The sequence below is a fragment of the Pseudophryne corroboree genome, chromosome 5 (assembly GCF_028390025.1).
Source record: "Pseudophryne corroboree isolate aPseCor3 chromosome 5, aPseCor3.hap2, whole genome shotgun sequence".
NCBI lineage: Eukaryota > Metazoa > Chordata > Amphibia > Anura > Myobatrachidae > Pseudophryne > Pseudophryne corroboree.
Genome location: NC_086448.1, coordinates 288,630,907 through 288,652,270, shown reverse-complemented (window position 1 = coordinate 288,652,270; position 21,364 = coordinate 288,630,907). Strand labels below are relative to the sequence as shown.

At 45.9% G+C, this 21,364-nt stretch overlaps 1 protein-coding gene across 4 annotated transcripts in view; it reads right to left on the bottom strand.

Annotated features, from left to right (window-relative positions):
- ULK4 (unc-51 like kinase 4) overlaps window positions 1-21,364 on the bottom strand; it is a 1,561,547-nt gene that overhangs the window by 1,451,772 nt on the left and 88,411 nt on the right. For all 4 annotated transcript variants that reach the window (XM_063922404.1, XM_063922401.1, XM_063922403.1 and 1 more), the window contains exons 10-11: window positions 17,581-17,651; window positions 17,423-17,492 (exon numbers count right to left, since the gene is read on the bottom strand). In XM_063922404.1, the coding sequence (XP_063778474.1) occupies window positions 17,423-17,492; window positions 17,581-17,651 (141 nt within the window). The remainder of the gene's footprint in view (window positions 1-17,422; window positions 17,493-17,580; window positions 17,652-21,364) is intronic.

Below are 21,364 nucleotides of genomic sequence, written 5' to 3'. Positions count from 1 at the left end.
ACTAAATCTTAGAAAAAAATTTTGTTCCTTGAAAGAAATCAAGAAAACAAGAAGAAAACCTCTTTGTGGGGGCACTCTTATCAAAATAGTCTAATTTATTTAAAACATAACATTTATTGATTCACAATAAAAAAATGTGACATTTGTAGCCTTTCTCAAACAAAAAAAGAGAGATTTTTGACCTCTAAATATGGGTCACCCTCAGGTGAAAATATAGTGTGATATAAAGTTATATCAAAGAGCTTTTTATCTAAACATTTTAATTATAAGATAAAATAAGCAAGGTCAGAGAGTAATGATCCGACCATGACGGCATATTTATATTCCTAACTAGACAATCTACCTGTAGTTAGTAGTTACTGTGTCACTTCTATTGAGAGAAATAAATCAAAAACAGTTTTTTCTAGGTACTTCTAAATTAATAATAATAAATATAAAAAGGCGCACCTCAAATTAGTTTGTAGCTGATCACTGTCCCTGCTCAGAACAGAATATACCAGAGCAGGCCTTATAGACCAGAACTTTATTGTATTGAAATCCTGGTATATAAACAATTGGTCATAAACTTTCTTTTAAGAGTGAGTGTTTTCCTGAGTCGGGCAGAAAAACCATATACTCCACAATGATAAAAAGCAATTTGTTTATGGCCACAGTAACAAGTACAGATAGCAGAGAGTTTTATCTGCGTTTATATGAGCACAGTTTACACAGAGGAATAATATGTCCCCTATTGTTGTACCATCATTGATAGTAATAATAAGAATTTACTTACCGATAATTCTATTTCTCGGAGTCCGTAGTGGATGCTGGGGTTCCTGAAAGGACCATGGGGAATAGCGGCTCCGCAGGAGACAGGGCACAAAAAAGTAAAGCTTTAGGATCAGGTGGTGTGCACTGGCTCCTCCCCCTATGACCCTCCTCCAAGCCAGTTAGGTACTGTGCCCGGACGAGCGTACACAATAAGGGAGGAATTTTGAATCCCGGGTAAGACTCATACCAGCCACACCAATCACACCGTACAACTTGTGATCTAAACCCAGTTAACAGTATGATAACAGCGGAGCCTCTGAAAAGATGGCTCACAACAATAATAACCCGATTTTTGTAACTATGTACAAGTATTGCAGATAATCCGCACTTGGGATGGGCGCCCAGCATCCACTACGGACTCCGAGAAATAGAATTATCGGTAAGTAAATTCTTATTTTCTCTATCGTCCTAGTGGATGCTGGGGTTCCTGAAAGGACCATGGGGATTATACCAAAGCTCCCAAACGGGCGGGAGAGTGCGGATGACTCTGCAGCACCGAATGAGAGAACTCCAGGTCCTCTTTTGCCAGGATATCAAATTTGTAGAAATTTACAAACGTGTTCTCCCCTGACCACGTAGCTGCTCGGCAGAGTTGTAATGCCGAGACCTCTCGGGCAGCCGCCCAAGATGAGCCCACCTTCCTTGTGGAATGGGCCTTAACCGATTTAGACTGTGGCAGGCCTGCCTCAGAATGTGCAAGTTGAATTGTGTTACAAATCCAACGAGCAATCGACTGCTTAGAAGCAGGCGCACCCAACTTGTTGGGTGCATACAGTATAAACAGCGAGTCAGATTTTCTGACTCCAGCTGTCCTGGAACATATTTTCAGGGCCCTGACAACTTCTAGCAACTTGGAGTCCTCCAAGTCCCTAGTAGGTGCCAGGCACCACAATAAGCTGGTTCAGGTGAAACACTGACACCACCTTAGGGAGAGAACTGGGGACGAGTCCGCAGCTCTGCCCTGTCCGAATGGACAAACAGATATGGGCTTTTTTGAGAAAAAACCACCAATTTGACACTCGCCTGGTCCAGGCCAGGGCCAAGAGCATGGTCACTTTTTATGTGAGATGCTTCAAATCCACATATTTGACTGGTTTTAAACCAATGTGATTTGAGGAATCCCAGAACTACGTTGAGATCCCACAGTGCCACTGGAGGCACAAAAAAGGGTTTTGTATATGCAATACTCCCTTGACAAACTTCTGGACTTCAGGAACTGAAGCCAATTCTTTCTGGAAGAAAATTTACAGGGCCGAATTTGAACCTTAATGGACCCCAATTTGAGGCCCATAGACACTCCTGTTTGCAGGAAATGCAGGAAACGACCGAGTTGAAATTTCTTTGTGGGGCCTTCCTGGCCTCACACCACGCAACATATTTTCGCCACACGTGGTGATAATGTTGTGCGGTCACCTCCTTTCTGGCTTTGACCAGGGTAGGAATGACCTCTTCCGGAATGCCTTTTTTCCCTTAGGATCCGGCTTTCCATCTCCATGCCGACAAACGCAGCTGCGGTAAGTCTTGGAACAGACATGGTACTTGCTGAAGCAAGTCCCTTCTTAGCGGCAGAGGCCATAAGACCTCTGTAAGCATCTCTTGAAGTTCCGGGTACCAAGTCCTCCTTGGCCAATCCGGAGCCATGAGTATAGTTCTTACTCCTCTACGTCTTATAATTCTCAGCACCTTAGGTATGAGAAGCAGAGGAGGGAACACATACACCGACTGGTACACCCACGGTGTTACCAGAACGTCCACATCTATTGCCTGAGGGTCTCTTGACCTGACGCAATACCTGTCCCGTTTTTTGTTCAGACGGGACGCCATCATGTCCACCTTTGGTATTTCCCAACGGTTTACAATCATGTGGAAAAAACTTCTCAATGAAGTTTCCACTCTCCCGGGTGGAGGTCGTGCTGAGGAAGTCTGCTTCCCAGTTTCCATTCCCGGGATGAAAAACTGCTGACAGTGTTATCACATGATTTTCCGCCCAGCGAAAAGTCCTTGCAGTTTCTGCCATTGCCCTCCTGCTTCTTGTGTCGCCCTGTCTGTTTACGTGGGCGACTGCCGTGATGTTTTTCCCACTGGATCAATACCGGCTGACCTTGAAGCAGAGGTCTTGCTAAGCTTAGAGCATTATAAATTTACCCTTAGCTCCAGTATATTTATGTGGAGAAAAGTCTCCATACTTGATCACACTCCCTGGAAATTTTTCCCTTGTGTGACTGCTCCCCAGCCTCTCAGGCTGGGCTCCGTGGTTACCAGCATCCAAACCTGAATGCCGAATCTGCGGCCCTCTAGAAGATGAGCACTCTATAACCACCACAGGAGAGACACCCTTGTCCTTGGATATTGGGTTATCCGCTGATGCATCTGAAGATGCGATCCGGACCATTTGTCCAGCAGATCCCACTGAAAAGTTCTTACGTGAAATCTGCCGAATGGAATTGCTTCGTAGGAAGCCACCATTTTTACCAGGACCCTTGTGCAATGATGCACTGTTTTTAGGAGGTTCCTGACTTGCTCGGATAACTCCCTGGCTTTCTCTTCCGGGAGAAACACCTTTTTCTGGACTGTGTCCAGAATCATCCCTAGGCACAGCAGACGTGTCGTCGGGATCAGCTGCGATTTTGGAATATTTAGAATCCACCCGTGCTGATTGTAGCAGTATCCGAGATAGTGCTACTCCGACCTCCAACTGTTCCCTGGACTATGCCCCTATCAGGAGATCGTCCAAGTAAGGGATAATTTAGACGCCTTTTCTTCGAAGAAGAATCATCAATTCGGCCATTACCTTGGTAAAGACCCCGGGGTGCCGTGGACAATCCAAACGGCAGCGTCTGAAACTGATAGTGACAGTTCTGCACCACGAACCTGAGGTACCCTTAGTGAGAAGGGCAAATTTGGGACATAGAGGTAAGCATCCCTGATGTCCCGGGACACTATATAGTCCCCTTCTTCCTGGTTCGTTATCACTGCTCTGAGTGACTTCATCTTAATTTGAACCTTTGTAAGTGTTCAAAAAAAAATTTTTAGAATAAGTCTCACCTAGCCTTCTGGCTTCAGTACCACAATATAGTGTGGAATAATACCCCTTTTCTGTAGTAGGAGGGGTAATTTAATTGTCACCTGCTGGGAATACAGCTTGTGAATTTTTTCCCATACTACCTCCTTGTCAGAGGGAGACTTGGTAAAGCAGACTTCAGGAGCCTGCGAAGGGGAAACGTCTCGACATTCCCATCTGTACCCCCGGGATACTACTTGTAGGATCCAGGGGTCCTGTACGGTCTCAGCGCCATGCTGAGAACTTGTCAGACGCGGTGAAACGCTTCTGTTCCTGGGAATAGGCTGCCTGCTGCAGTCTTCTTCCCTTTCCTCTATCCCTGGGCAGATATGATCTTATAGGGACGAGAGGACTGAGGCTGAAAAGACGGTGTCTTTTTCTGCAGAGATGTGACTTAGGGTAAAAAACGGTGGATTTTCCAGCAGTTGCCGTGACCACCAGGTCCGATGGACCGACCCCAAACAAGTCCTCTTCCTTTATACGGCCATACTGTGCCGTTTGGAATCTGCATCACCTGACCACTGTCGTGTCCATAACATCTTCTGGCAGTTATGGACATCGCGTTTATTCATGATGCCAGAGTGCAAATATCCCTCTGTGCATCTCGCATATATAGAAATGCTCTATAGTCAATAAAATACTGTCCCTGTCAAGGGTATCAATATTTTTAGTCAGGGAATCCGACCAAGCCACCCTAGCTCTGCACATCCAGGCTGAGGCGATCGCTGGCCGCAGTATAACACCAGTATGTGTGTATATACTTTTTATTATATTTTCCAGCCTTGTCAGCTGGTCCTTGAGGACGGCCCTATCTATAGACGGTACCGCCACTTGTTTTGATAAGCGTGTGAGCGCCTTATCCACCTTAAGGGGTGTTTCCCAACGTGCCCTAACTTCTGGCGGGAAAGGGTATACCGCCCATAATTTTCTATCGGGGGGAACCCACGCATCATCACACACTTTATTTAATTTATCTGATTCAGGAAAAACTATGGTAGTTTTTTCACATCCCACATAATACCCTCTTTTGTGGTACTTGTAGTATCAGAAATACGTAACACCTCCTTCATTGCCTTTAACGTGTGGCCCTAATAAGGAATACGTTTGTTTATTCACCGTCGACACTGGATTCAGTGTCCCTGTCTGTGTCTGTGTCGACCGACTAAAGTAAACGGGCGTTTTAAAACCCTTGACGGTGTTTTTGAGACGTCTGGACCGTACTAATTGTTTGTCGGCCGTCTCATGTCGTCAACCGACCTTGCAGCGTGTTGACATTATCACGTAATTTCCTAAATAAGCCATCCATTCCGGTGTCGACTCCCTAGAGAGTGACATCACCATTACAGGCAATTGCTCCGCCTCCTCACCAACATCGTCCTCCTACCTGTCGACACACACGTACCGACACACAGCACACACACAGGGAATGCTCTGATAGAGGACAGGACCCACTAGCCCTTTGGAGAGACAGAGGGAGAGTTTGCCAGCACACACCAAAAACGCTATAATTATATAGGGACAACCTTATATAAGTGTTTTCCCTTATAGCATCTTAATATATATATAAGCATATCGCCAAATTAGTGCCCCCCCTCTCTGTTTTAACCCTGTTTCTGTAGTGCAGTGCAGGGGAGAGCCTGGGAGCCTTCCCTCCAGCCTTTCTGTGAGGGAAAATGGCGCTGTGTGCTGAGGAGATAGGCCCCGCCCCTTTTTCGGCGGCCTCGTCTCCCGCTCTTAACGGATTCTGGCAGGGGTTAAATATCTCCATATAGCCTCCGGAGGCTATATGTGAGGTATTTTTAGCCAAAATAGGTTTTCATTTGCCTCCCAGGGCGCCCCCCTCCCAGCGCCCTGCACCCTCAGTGACTGCCGTGTGAAGTGTGCTGAGAGGAAAATGGCGCACAGCTGCAGTGCTGTGCGCTACCTTTAGAAGACTGAGGAGTCTTCTGCCGCCGATTCTGGACCTCTTCTTACTTCAGCATCTGCAAGGGGGCCGGCGGCAAGGCTCCGGTGACCATCCAGGCTGTACCTGTGATCGTCCCTCTGGAGCTGATGTCCAGTAGCCAAGAAGCCAATCCATCCTGCACGCAGGTGAGTTCACTTCTTCTCCCCTAAGTCCCTCGTTGCAGTGATCCTGTTGCCAGCAGGACTCACTGTAAAATAAAAAACCTAAGCTAAACTTTCCTAAGCAGCTCTTTAGGAGAGCCACCTAGATTGCACCCTTCTCGGCCGGGCACAAAAATCTAACTGGCTTGGAGGAGGGTCATAGGGGGAGGAGCCAGTGCACACCACCTGATCCTAAAGCTTTACTTTTTTGTGCCCTGTCTCCTGCGGAGCCGCTATTCCCCATGGTCCTTTCAGGAACCCCAGCATCCACTAGGACGATAGAGAAATATAGTTTAAAGATTAGGTACTCCACTGTGCTTACAGCAACTACTGAAGAAAGAAACACACAATGTAAAATCTCAATAGAAGAAAAAACTAAAGTGGCAACTTCTTATGTGGACTCAGATCTCCATTATACTTGCAACAGTTTTGTTATTTTTCAAGCAATATGTAACATCAGTGACAAGCGAATTTACAATGAATTGTCAGTCTTCCTATGAATGAAATCACAGCCAAAAAAGGAATTAAATCAGGTTAGTTGAGTCAACTGATGTTAATGTGAATTACAAAATCCCCATCTACAGGCAGAATAGAAGCCCGTCCCATATGTCCAGTCAACTTCTACTGCCTTCCCATGTGTGTGCAAGTACACAGTAAATGGGAGGTGAGAGAGTTGGCCAGACGGTAACGGACTGAAGAAAGAAAGAGTGTTTCTTGCTGTCATCCGCTATAGCGTCCGCAGCCCTGTTGATATTTGATCAGCGCAGGGCTAGGAGGTGCCGCCAAGCGGATGATGAGAGCGCACTGAAAATACCTAGCGGGGAGAGAGAGTCCCCGAATGCAGCGGTAGCGGCTGACGTCTCCGTTAGTGCCGTGGTCCGGGCCCCTGTCACGTGTCTCGGGATTCCGGAAGTAGCGTCATGTGACGCTCAAGGACTAGTACTGACTGAACGTACGTTTCACCCTAAAAACGGGCTTGTTCACCATCTGTCATGAAGGTGTTTTCCTTCATGGGTATTTAAATATCAAAGAACCAATCACAATAGCCATAGGGAATGAGTGACACTTAAAATAGCCAATGGAGGAATAATTGCTAATGATAATCCACTGGGGCTAAATAGCTTGACAAACAGGAGAAATCACTTAGCCACATTAACTGACTATGTGCAAGCTAATGGGGAGCCTATGTCAATTAAATTAATTCTGTAAATCATAATAACGGTCTTAAATAAAGCTGATAAATGAGGAATGCAGTTATCAATGTTGCAGTTTTAATAATAATTATGTGGTGCACGTAATAATAATTAATATATGCATGTGTATGTATCAAAAACAGAAAACAGAAAACAAATAACAGAAAACAAATGATCCCTGGCGAAAGAGATTTAGTTGTCGGCAGTAATTAATTAAATGATTTTATCATATGGATAGTTATAATTGGAAATAATTAATGAGAAATATGACTAAAAGAAAGAAAAATTAATTAGAAAATTTTTGTAAAAATAAGAAATAATGATATGATACAAGAAATTCTATTTACAAATATATAATAATGATAATAAAGTGTACATAGTAATGATTAGTATATGCAAATATAAGTATAAGCATCAAAGGTAAGCGACTATTCCCCAAAGAAGGGGATTTAAATATCCACGCTGATTATGATTTAACATTTAGTGTGTATGTGTATATATACACACACAAGCAGGATAATAATTGGAAAGTGAAAAAGGTTAATTAATTAATAATATGTAGGGATTAAGGAAGTGGAATAGATAGCACAATCTAGGTACACATATATAGGTACACATATATAGATGTGCATGTCCACTTTGTACTGTAGATAAGTTGTCGAAAGTGTTGTTGAGTGGGAGATAGGATTTGAATGAGACGGATTGGTTAGGTTGTTAAGAAAGCGCTATAATTGATGTTCTCATTAAGGCCCATGGGGGAAGTTGAGCCCAGTCTGAAAATCCACTGGCTCTCCCGTCTAAGAAGCTCTTTCTGAAGGTCTCCCCCTCTTATTCCTAATCTGATTCTCTCAAGTCCAAAAACTTGTAAACATTCTGAGGAATTCCCATGAACATTTAGGAAATGTCTGGCCACAGTTGTTAATGGTTTGAATTTTTTTTTTTTTTTTTTTTTTTATTTATTTCTCTCAATAGAAGTGACACAGTAACTACTAACTACAGGTAGATTGTCTAGTTAGGAATATAAATATGCCGTCATGGTCGGATCATTACTCTCTGACCTTGCTTATTTTATCTTATAATTAAAATGTTTAGATAAAAAGCTCTTTGATATAACTTTATAGTAACATCACCGTCTTCCATGTGAGGTACTTGTCTTCTACTGTCAAAGGTTCAAAGCAGGAGGACTGTAGAAATGTCAACACTACATTCAAATCCCAGGGTGCCGTGGGCTGCACAAAAGGAGGTTGTATGTGGAGCACCCCTTGCAAGAAGTTCTGAACTTCTGGCAACACTGCCAATTTCTTTTAGAAGAAAATTGAGAGAGCTGATATCTGGACCTTAATGGAACCCAGACGTAAGCCCACTAACCTGCAGGAAATGTAAGAAACGTCCCAAGTGGAACTCTGATGGCGGATACGTGCGTTCCTTGCACCAAGTGACATATCTTCTCCAGATATGATAGTGTTTTGATGTCACAGGCTTCCTGGCCTGAACCATGGTAGCAATAACCTTTTTGGAAAGGCATTTGTGAGCTAGGATGTTCCGCTCAACCTCCACGCAGTCAAACAAAGTTGCCGTAAGTCCGGGTAGACGAACGGCTCTTGTTGAAGATCTCTTCTTAGCGGTAGAGGCAAAGGGTCTTCAACGGACATGTCCAGAAGCTCCGCATACCACGCCCTCCGAGGCCAATCCTGGGCAATCAGAATTGCCTGGACTCCTTGATTCCTGAATCGCTTTAGCACCCTTGGGATCAATGGTATCGGAGGAAGCAGGTAGACTAGCCAGTAAGGCCAAGGAGATGTCAGTGCATCTACTGCCCTCGTCTGAGGGTCCCTGGTTCGTGAGCAATACCAGTGAAGCTTCTTGTTGAGTCGAGAAGCCATCACGTCTATTTGTGAGCAGCCCCACCGGTCGATGATCTGCTAAAACACCAGACGGTGGAGCCCCCACTCTCCCGGGTGGAGATCGTGACTACTCAGGAAGTCCGCTTTCCAACTGTCCACTCCCGGAATGAAGATTGCGAATAGTGCACTTGCATTTCTTTCGGCCCAGAGGAGTATCTTTGACACCTCTCGCATGCAGGCCCTGCTTTTTGTCCCTCATCGATTTATGTACGCCACCACTGACTGAACTTGGATCACGTGATCCCTGAGTAGAGGAGAGGCCTGAAGCAGAGACTAGTAGACCGCCCAAAGTTCCAGAATGTTGATTGGAAGTAGGGCTTTGTGGGCTGAACACCTGCACTGGAACTGAGCTCACTGGGTGACAGCTCCCCATCATCTCAGACTTGCATCTGTCGCGAGGAGGATCCAATCCTGAAACTTCGACCTTCCAGTAGTTTTGAAGACAGCAGCCACCACAGGAGGGAAATTCTGGCCTGAGGTGACAGCCGTATTATCCGGTGCATCTGAAGATGTGATCCGGATCACTTGCTTAGTAGATCCAATTGAAATGTTCTGGCATGGAACCTTACATACTGGATCGCCTCATAGGAGGCTACCATTTTCCCCAACAATTTTATGCAAAGATGGATGGATATTCGAGTTGCCTGTAGAACCATTCGGACCATCTCCTGGAGTGTTCTCGCTTTGTCCTCTGGGAGGAACAATTTCTGTGCCACGGTATCCAACAACATTCCCAGGAACAGGAGCTGCTGACTTGGCTCCAGGTGGAACTTCTGTAAATTGAGGATCCATCCATGTTGTGATAGAAGTTGGTTAGTGTGGTCTATACAAACAATAAAAGCTCCCTGGATCTCACCTTTGTTAAGAGATCGTCCAGATCAGGGACAATATTGACACCCTGAACACGGAGTTGGAACATCATCTCCACCATCACTTTCGTAAATACCCTCGGAGCTGTGGACAGGCCGAAGGGTAGTGCCTGGAACTGGTAGTGCTCTTCAGCAGGGCAAACCGCAGGTAAGCCTCGTGAGGTGGCCAAATCGGGATATAGAGAGAGGCATCCTTTATATCCAGTGAGACCTTGAACTCCCGTTCTTCCAGGCCCGCATTCACTGCTCACAAAGATACCATCTTGAACTTGAAAACCTTTAGGTAAGGGTTCAAGGATTTGAGAATCAAAATGGGCCTTACCGAACTGTCCGGTTTCGGTACCACGAACAGGTTGGAGCAGTAACCCTTTCCCTGTTGTTGCAGTGGTACTGGAACAATGACTTGGGACTGGACCAACTTTAGGACGGCCTGCTGCAACGTAACCCGCGTATCCTCTAAAGCTGGTTAACTTGATTTGAAAAATCATTGGGGAGGAGAACCGTCGAACTCCAGCTTGTAGCCCTGAGAAATGAAGTCCTTGACCCAGGTATCCTGGCAGGAGCATTCCCAGATGCAGCTTAAGTGACGCAGCCAAGCTCCCACCTCGAGATCCCCTCTGGATGGGTGGGCACCGTCATGCTGAGGCCTTAGTGGAAGCTGAACTGGTGCTCTGTTCCGGAGAACCTGCGGTTGCTGGTTCTCTTGTCTTACCTCTGGTGCCTCTAGTCGCATTGGAGGCACCTCTGGCCCTAAATCTAAATCTGTTAGACAGAAAGTACTGGGCAGACAGCCCCGGGTAGGAACGTCTAGCCGGCGGGGCCCCAGAGGAAACGTGAATTTCCCCACAGTAACTTTAGAAATCCGCGTATCCAATTCAACCCTGAAGAGCCAATCCCCTGAAAAAGGAAGAGACTCTGTACTGCGCTTGGACTCTGCGTCCACTATCCACTGGTGCAACCACAAGGCCCTGCGCGCCGACACTGCCATAGCAGCGGTCCTAGCATTAATATTACCTATCTCCTAGAATGAGTCACACAGGACGCGTGCAGTGTCTTGAATGTGTTTTAGGAGAGTCACCGTAGTAACCAGGGACATATCCCCCGAGAGGGCCTCTTGAATTTGAGTAGCAGCGACCCGCTATGACCGGTCTTTGTGATATACCAGCCGCTGTGTAGATAGACTTCAGTGTAGTCTCTATTTTTCAATCCCCAGGGTCCTTTATGGTAAAGGAGCCCGAAGCTGGTAGTACCGCCTTTTTGATAGGCGAGAGACTGATATGTCTACAGCCAGAGGTTCTTCCCTGGTATTTCTTTTCTGGATTTTTCCAGGCTAACTTAAACAGGTCATCCAGCTTTGCAGAATCAGGGAAAGTGACACAGAGTTTGTTCTGTGTTAAGAAAAACGACTGCTGTGTTGCAGCGTCCTCTAGAGGGAGTTTTGACACGTCCCGTATAGCACGAATGAGGGTCTCAATACCCTGTGCAGAAGAGGAATACCCAGTAACAAGATCCAAGTTCTCCCCCTCCTCCTGTATCTCCTCATCAGAGTCTGAGAGTAAAGCAGGTAACCCACGTTTTTGTGGCCCTGATCTAGAGAGGAGGGCTGTTGAACATCTGCCCTTTCAGCTAGGTCTGCAACAGCCTGCTGCAGTAGTTGCAGTTTTTTAGCATTAGCAGTGAGCGGAGAGGACATATCTGACATCATGGACTTTATGGCGCCTAACCAGGAAGGCTCTTGACCCTCCCTCCCAGCCTCCTCACTGAGTTGTGAGGACTGGCTGCATTGTTCACATGATATGGAACCAGGGGGGTCATTCCGAGTTGATCGCTAGCAAAATATGTTCACTATGCAGCAATGATGCAAAAAAAGGCACTTCTGAGCATGCGTATGCGGCGCAATGTGCACGCGCGACGTACTTTCACAACGGCCGATGTAGTTTCACACAAGGTCTAGCGAAGCTTTTCGGTCGCACTGCTGGCCGCAGAGTGATTGACATGAAGTGGGCGTTTCTGGGTGTCAACTGACCGTTTTTCAGGGAGTGGTCGGAAAAACGCAGGCGTGGCTGGGCGAACGCAGGGAGTGTTCGTGACGTCAAAACAGGAACTGATCAGTCTGAAGCGCTGAGTAGGTCTGAAGCTACTCTGAAACTGCACAAAATTATTTTGTAGCCGCTACACGATCCTTTCGTTCGCACTTCTGCTAATTAAAATACACTCCCAGTGGGAGGCGGCATAGCGTTTGCACGGCTGCTAAAAACAGCTAGCGAGCGATCAACTCGGAATGACCCCCCAGATGTAGAGGGAGAGAATCTGGTGTGACATACACCGCATAATTGGTGTTTTACCATGTTTTCAGTAAACACATACGCATAGACAAGAAATATAATAGCAAGTCTGCCCTTACTGTATGTGAGAGGGAGACAGAGAGAAAGGACCAGCACACCCAAGCTAAGCAGACCCAGTAAGTTTTTGTGATTGTATACAATAGTGGCTCTCCCCCTTTGCTACACCCCTGTAACAGTTTCCCTGCGTATCCTGAGTGTCTGGAAGAGCTCTGTGTGCCTGCTGCTGCAGCTGTAAGCAGAGGAAGGTGCCAAAATGCCGCTGGTCACGTTCTGAGGAAGCTCCGCCCCCTGTAATGGTGCCAGAGCTTTATAGATATTTATACTGGCAAAGTCTCCATACAAGTGTAAAACATCACATAAGCGTTAGTTTTCACTACCGCTGCCAGTGTACACAGCGGGGCTATAGCGGGTCCCCCCCCGGGAGGGTACCATGTGCCACCCCGGCGTTTGTGCCGCACCAAGAACTGGGGGACCCCCCTAGCGGGGCACCCGGTTTGTACTCACCACTCGTCACCTTCAGGCAATGTTAGGGGTGTGCAGCGTGCTGCGATTGTGACCATTAAGGCGCCCATGCTGCAGGAACTGAATGGAACTGGGCATATTCTACCATGTCGAATGCCGAAACTATTAACTCCAGTACATGCATCGCTGCATGACTGGATATAGTCTCCGACTGTGCAGTTAGCTGCGGATTCTCATCTGTATCATGGATATTTTGCCCAGTGGCAGATTTTCTGTAAACTGGAATCCAGTATCACTCCTAAGTGCGATGGACTAGGGAGGATTTTGCCCAATTTATGAGCCATATGTGAGCCTGTAGAAAGGCTATAGTCCGTTGTAGATGGCAGAGGAGGGTTTTCTGGCAATGTGCCAGGATAAGCAGGTCGTCCAGATATGGAAATATCCTTATCCCCTGGCGACTAAGCTGAGCTGCCATCACAACCATGATTTTGGTGAACACCCGAGAAGCTGTATCAAGTCCGAAGGGTAGTGCATGAAATTGGAAATGTTACAAGAGGACCGCAAACCTGAGATAGTGCTGATGAGAGAGAGTGCTATCGGTACATGCAGGTAGGCATCTTGAATGTCCAGAGAAACCATGAAATCCCCCGGCTCCATTGCCAGGGTATTTAGCCCGTAAAGTTCCCATATGAAACTGGGGTACCCATATATATTTGTTCAGAGCTTTGAGATTGTGAATGGGCGGATGGGACCCATTGGGCTTCTGAACCAGGAAAAGTATAAAGTATAAACACAGTCCTCGTTGTAACTCCCGATTACAGTAAGGTCTGAAATGCATTTTGTAAAGCCTTGACCTTGATTGATTCTAAAGGTGGGCTGGTACATAAGAACTGCAGGGTGGGGATGGTTCACGAAGGTGGCGGCGTAACTGTGAAAAATCACTTCTCGCACCAAGGTATCTGTGGTGAACTGACATCATACCTGTGCAAACTGCCGAAGTAGTCCCGCACCGTCAGGCGGAGGGTATGTCTTCTGATTTGGAAATCGGACATCTAGCTGCCCAGGCCTGTCTGGCTTTAGGCTTAACGGTTTTAGCTGATTGAAACTGTCTGGAATAAGCCTGTCCTTTTGCTTTGCACTGGGTCCGAAAGAACCAGAATGCAGAGGATTTGGGTTTCGAAGTTGATGCCAAGGGGCAGAAATGCTGATTTAGAGACTACTGAGGTAGCCACTATTTTCTCCAATTCTGTTCCAAACAGAATATCTCCAGCAAAGGGTAGGGATTCCAATACCTTCTTGGATTCCTAATTCATCTTCCAGGGTCGTAGCCACACTGCTCGGCAGGTTACTACTGAGGTAGCTGAAGCTTTGGAAGCTAGTAGGCTTGTGTCTAAGGCCGCTTCTTACAAATAGGCCGCTGCTTGCCTTATATTTGTTATATGGGATAGCTGTTCTCTCGTGGCGTTCACCGAGAGACTATCCTCTAATGCGTCTACCCAGCCTGCAACAGCCTTGGCCACCCATACTGAGGCCATAGCTGCTCTTATAATTGCCCCCGTAAGGGAAAAAACATATTTAAGACATGTTTAAACTTTTCTGTCTATCAGGTCTTTCAAAAAAAGACGTTGATGGTATAGGCCAGTGGTTCTCAAACTCGGTACTCAGGACCCCACACGGTTCATGTTCTCCATGTCACCCAGCAACTGCACTGTGTATCACCAACTGTCACATTTTAAAAATCTACAGGTGACCTGCAAAACATGGACCGTGTGGGGTCCTGAGGACCGAGTTTGAGAACTTGTGGTATAGGCAATGTAGAACTGTGCACTAGACGTGCCACATTAGCATCAACTGTGGGATGTACTTCATATTTTGAAAATTCTACCGGTGGAAGAGGTTAAAAAGAAGCCAATTTCTTTGGCAATTTAAACCTCTAATTTGGAGTACCCCGTGCTTCCTGCATCATTTCAGTAAGCTGCTCTGATTGAGGGAATTCAGCTTTGACTATTTTTTGTTGTTTAAAGATTGGAGCCTTAGACTTTGGCGGTGGCTTCTGTTCTTCTATTGTCAATGTCAATATTGTCACCGACCGCATGAATTAATGCGGGCACGTCCACTGAGATGTCACAATCTTCTTCACCTGTGGGGCACTCAAGAAGAGAGGAGTAAGCCTCACCTTCTGATGACATCTCAGATTCTGAAAGCTGTGTAGATTGTGAGGACGGTGCTGCACGTCTACGTACTTGCTCTTCCTCAGACTTGTCTGCCTGTAACATCTGTTGAAAGGCCGCAGAGGTCCGAGCCAAATCCTGGACTGAATGTGAAGACACATCTAGCCATGGAGGCTGTGAAGGAAACCTCATAGCTGGAGGTATAGCAGGTGTAGCCAAGCAAACTGCTATACGTGTTAAAGCCTGTGCAAAAGAAGCCACCCAAGGTGGTTCTTGTACTTGTGCTGGTTCTAGGCTTGAAGCAAGTTGGTCAGCTTAATTTCGTTTAGGAACATAGCAAAGTGAACAAAACTCGTCCTGCACCAGGTGCTGAGAGGTTAATTCTGCAGCACAGGATTTACATGACATTAACAGAGGTGCAGTAGCTGCCTTGTAACCTTTGCCTTTCATTCACACAGTTACAATATAATCATGCGATCAGTGTAAACTGAGCAGCAATGTGACAGCCTTCATTTAAAACAAGTAAAAGTGAAGTACATTGGGAAAAAACCCTTTTCGAAATAGCATAAATCACAAACAATGCAATAAATTATACAATTGCAATGAGCACTTAATCAGCTACTTAGTACCACAGGGGTAGTCAGTGCTGTATAACCTGGCCCTTGGGAGTGGTATACAGGGAGGCTAAACCCAGCATTCCTGAAGACTTGCTGTAACACATTTAGACCAGAGTATATTGTCACTCAGCGACTATCTGCAACAGCCGCGTCCAGCGTGTATTGTCGCACATAAAGTATATTGTCACACAGCGATTACTGCAGCAGGCACTTGTATAATGTCGCTTAGTGTCTTTTACACAAAGCAGTCCAATCAGTTCAAGGCAGGAAAACCATAGTTAATTCGCCACCTGAGCCGGGTGGAGGGGTAACCGGGGAAGGGCCTTACGCCCCACTGCAGACATCCACCCCAGGGTTCTGTGGCCTCCAAATTTATCCCCGGAGCCTGTGATCCCTGGTGGTCTAGCAGGGGAACACACGAGGTGAACGCTGTCAGCGCTGTCCAGTAGCCACCAACCCGAGACAGCCATGCAGCGTAAACAAACACGACTTCCCATGGGTGGGAAAGTCACCTTACCTTTCTTCCCGTGCTCCAGCCGCAGCCTAGGATCACCATCGTGGGCCTGCTAGCTAACCCCCGCTGGCGCCTGCCAAAATCACCAGCACCGGTGGGAATTTGCTGGAGTGCGGCTAAGACGCATAACGCATCACGCTCTAAAAAAGGCTTTATAAAATAATAAAGTTTAAAAAAGCTTGGGACTGTGATACAGTCCTACCATTTTACATGTAGTCCGGCTCCTGTCGCACCAAACAAAAAACTGACTTCCCTTGGGCAGAAGGAGGGGTTATAGGTGAGGCTGGACCGAAGCATTCTGGGAGCTCAAAAGCTGAACCGTTTGGTGTCCGATCCATATCCAACCACATACACCCCATGTCAATCCTGTGGACCAACTGTGAACCCTGAAGAAGAAAGTTGCCAGAAAAGATGCTCGGCACTGCCAAGTCACGCCACAGCATGGCATAACTAGAAGAGCTGTGTAATGGAGGCTAGATGTAAGAAGACACATCTGTATGAGTGAATCATGCCTCATCTTCTACAAGTCATGTTTTATGAGCATATTTATTATTCACTTTTTGTGAAAAATCCCCACAAAAACGGACAATTTGGGTGGGGTGAGGGATTTAAATTGTAAATATCCCCTAAAAGAATTCGAGATATCATAGTAGATATTTTTTATATTTGCTGCATTTTCCTGGTTTCCGATCGCAATAGTGAAGTTAGCTATTGCAGCCTGTGGACTAACTAAAGTGTACGTTATCTCTGATCCCTCCCCGGTAACAGCCACTGAAGCATGCATTAAGTTCACAAAATAAAGTAAAGTGATTGCATCAGGCTTCTTCTATTGGATCACCTGTCCCTGCATGTGGTTTCTAATACAATTGACCAAAAATTAATTTCTTATTGCCAAAAATAGCAGCAAAAAGAAGTTCTATTTATCATTTCTAAAACTCTATAAACAATAAATGGGCCCCTTATTGCTGTATTTTAATTCTAATATGTTATTACCTGCATTCCACATACTGTCCTCTATGCTGATTTTTACATAAATGTGTGCATATATGTATAGTTAGAGAGATATAGATGTCATCAGGTTGGTGGTGCAGCAGGTTAGTCCATCTGACCCTGAGGGAGCAACATTTTGCTATTTAGGGGTACCAAACAGAAATTATATCCTCCCCAACATGAAAACATTGTGGCGCCCCTGATTCTCCTCTATGCAGCCTGTTCCCCTGATGTTATAAGTAGGTGGTGCATCACCCAGAGACACCCACCCCCATTTCCTGAAGCCGACAGTGCTGCCTGGTTCTATTTACTAATGACGCATGTAAGGTCAGCAATAAAAATACTAATCATTTCTATGGATAAAAAGATTTCTCAGGTACCTGAGTGAGAAAATGGTCTCATTCGATTCTCCATCAAGGGCACTTTTGGGTCTTAAATCTGCTGGATTTTCTGAATGGCAATATATAAATCAGAGTTATACACCAATTAGTAAAAAGAGTTACTAATAGAGATTGAATAAGCGATTGCAAATACTAACCAATCTTAAATGACTTGTGTAAAGGTGCAGGCTTCTCTTTGGTGTCACAATCCAGAGCCTCACTGTTTATCCTGCCATGGTAAAAGTGCATTACTTCTTATTTGTCAAATATACTCTAGCACAAGGCTAATATAGCTATAAACATACAAGATCCTTTATAATTAACCACATACTGTAGTAAAACATTCAATATTTATTTCCCTTACATTACAGTAAAAAACATTTTTTTTGTCGTATTTACCATTAAATCCTTTACTCTGAGTCCATCTGGGTGACACTGGACCATGGGGGTGATTGAGAGATCCGTAGGAGCTGGCACCTAAACTAAGTAGACTTAATTATGCTCACTGAGCGTCCACATTAACTTCGATATCAGGCTGGAGGCTCTGGTTGAGCTCAGGGGCACCAGATTAGTTAAGACAGGTTACCCCAGCACACGTTGAAAACACAGCAGGTCTAGGCCCCATGTTGATTAGAAGCGAGAATGCACCTGGCTGGTATACAGCAGTCTAGACAACAAAGCATGACAGTCTCTTTTTAGGTTGTTCAGTGATCTCTGTGCTTATTCTTTCGTTTGTGGGTAGTCCTTTAGTGTCTGGTATCCACGCATTCCTTGCCATATGGTTCCCTACTGAACTCACACGGGTTGTTTTCTAATTCTATTAGGCTCCCTCTATGCAAGCTGCGGCTTTATAATAGGACCCGCTATGCCAGTGACGGCTTGGTCCTCTGTTCACCACTTTCTTGATTTACGATGTTCGCATCTAAGGATGCTAGTTTAAGTTGGAAAGTCTTCCATTTAGGTTTTTCTGAGCGTAAACTCTCCTAGGGCTGGCTTTTGAATGTCCCATGGTCCAGTGTCCTCCAGATTGGATGAAAGAAAACTGGATTTTTGTATTTACTGCTAAATCCTTTTCTCAGAGTCCACTTGGGGGACACTATGGACCTCATTCAGATCTGATCGCTGGGCTGCGATTTTTGCTGTCCTGCATTCAGATAGTCGCCGCCTCCAGTGGGAGAGAATTTTCGCCGTGCAAGTGTGCGATGCTATGTTTACGCCGAGCTGCTAAAATTCACTTTGTGCAGTCTGTGCGCAGCCCAGGACTTACTCCTCCAGTGTGATAGAATCAGGCTGATCGGGGCCAAAGCGGACGTCAGACACCCGCCCTGAAAATGCTTGGGCACACCTGCGTTTTCCCGAACACTCCCAGTAGACTGTCAGTTACCACCCACAAACAGCTTCCTCCTGTCAATCACCTTGTGAACTGATTTTTTGCACCATCCTGTCGCTGACCGGCAATACCCGTTGTGGTTGTCCGACGTGCGTGCGCATTGCGGTGCATACACATGCGCCATTATGACCTTGAAACGCACAGCAGCGATCAGATCTAAATGACCCCCTATGTTCCTACCCTTAAGCGCAGTTTTTTGTTTGTGGGTTGGTTGCAGTTGTTTTGTAAATTACACTAGGGGGTTTACCCTTGGTTTAGGGCTACTTTTAACGTTGTGCTGAAGTTGCAGAAGAGAGGAGCTCAGAGGGGAGAAGCTACTTACTAGTCTACTTAAGTGCCAGCTTCTACGGATCCCTCAAGCAACCCCATGGTCCTGTGTGTCCCCAGATTGGATAAAAGAGAAATATATATGCACTCACAAATCAGTTTTTACAAACTGGCCCCTTACCCCAATAAACAGAACATTTGGGGCCCATGTAGGCAAGTTTATCAAATGAGGACACAACAACTTTTTATATAGTCTTTCTATGGAACGGAACACATACGTAATCCCGGGCAGCCAGAATGCCGGCTGTCGGTATAGTGACAGCATCCCATCTGCCGGAATCCGGTAAGCGAGTCCCCTCGAGGGCTCCCACGCATCGGGCATGGTTCTGTTCCCACTCAGTTGGTGGCGTGGACCCACCAACCGAGTGGGAATACCGAGCGCTTGTTGGGATTCCGTCCGGCTGCATATCACCGGCTGTCGGGATTACTGCGTCGGCCTCCTGAACCTTTAGATGTATAGGATTTGTCCCAGAATTCACAGAATATAGCTCCAATTTCATCCCAAAATGATTTTTACCAACAGTTACAAATAAGGTACTTCTACCACCCTCTGTGCAAACCTGAACACTCTGATCAGTGTTCTCATCTGAAGTTGCTATGCCGTCCTAATCCAAAGTGCTAATCTCTACTCACAACAATAGCAAGACCCACATCATTCATGTGGAAGGGGGACAAAAAGGAGAGCTCAGCCTTAGACTCAAAACTCATACAAGCTACTACAGATGGCACTGCCCCCTCCTCCTTCCTGAACACCACCAGATCTATGGTGAAGATGATGAGGACAGAGAAAGAACATGCTGCATGTACAGTACAGTATGGAGGCTGATTGACAGTTGCATGCTAGTCAGCTTTGTAGATGGATCTTGCGATGTTTCGCACTGTGCATGCTCCGTCACAGAGCAAATTCAACTTTGCCCAAATACAGGCGATTCAGAGTCATATGCATCTAAAGGCCCGTACACACTGGCCGATATATCGGGCGTTCTCTTGAACGGGCGATATAACGCGGGTCCGTCGGCCAGTGTGTATGGCCGATACGTCTGTGAACTCCGTAGTTCACAGACGTATCGAGTCGGCCCCGCAGCACAGCCGACGGCCAATATATCTAACGATATATTGGCGCCTCACTGTGTGGGCCAGCGGTGATTGACAGATGAAGTGGGCGGGTGTATGTACACGCCCGCCCAGTTCATGACGTCAGTCCCCGACGGATCGGGCAGTGTGTATGCACAGCACACTGCCTGATCCGTCCATAGATATATTTGCAGATCAATTGATTTGCAGATATATCTTTCCAGTTTGTACCCACCTTAAGTCGCATCTCCACTTGTAACCTAGTAACACCCCACAATGTACTTGAAAATTTGTAAGATGTATTTTAAAAGGGTCAAATTGCTGCTAACCTAAACAACAAAACCTGAACCTCCCTCTCTGATCACCACAATAAATAGTATCTGGTAAAATGGAACATATCACAGCTAATAATAACACTCCAACAATTTCACAACCGCTTGAACAGCATGGGTGGAACACACTGAGGTCAATTCAATTAGGGCGGAGTTGTTATTGCAAAGGTGTATAGACGCTGGCAATAGCAGCAGCGCTCGTCTCCTAATTGGGCTGCAAACAAAACTCCAGTGGTAACGTAAGTGCGGCCTACAGCCGCAATTACTTGTGGGGGCATGAACAGTGCTCCTATTTGAACCAACACCTATGAGGCCAAACCTACATTATCTGCCACCTGAATTTCATTATTTAAAATTGTGTACTTACTACTAGGCGACCCCCCCCCCTCCAGTAACATTCGGTGGGATGAGACAAGTGAGAGGTGAGGCAGTCTTTCCTGTCCTACTAACACTTGTGCCAGAGTTTTGACTATAAAGTATATGAAAAATACAAGGAATATGGTAAAAATTTCTTCTTTGTATTATTCTAATAATTTGTATAGTCAAAATTCTGGAGTAAAAAGTCTATGACGGGTGAGACACTTCCTCCCCCCTGCCTAACTTCTCCGCACATCTGTCATCAAAATGAACCCAATTTCCAGCAGTATATACTGCTGTACCAGTGTATAATGCCCTCGTGAACCCTTTGGCTCATATATGGTGTGTAAATCTAGCTCTGGTACTAGCCAGTGCCTACTGAGCCATTTACCTCACCGCACGTCCCTGACCCCCCCCCCCCCCCCTCCTCACTTGTCCCATAGAGTAATAGAATAATTATAA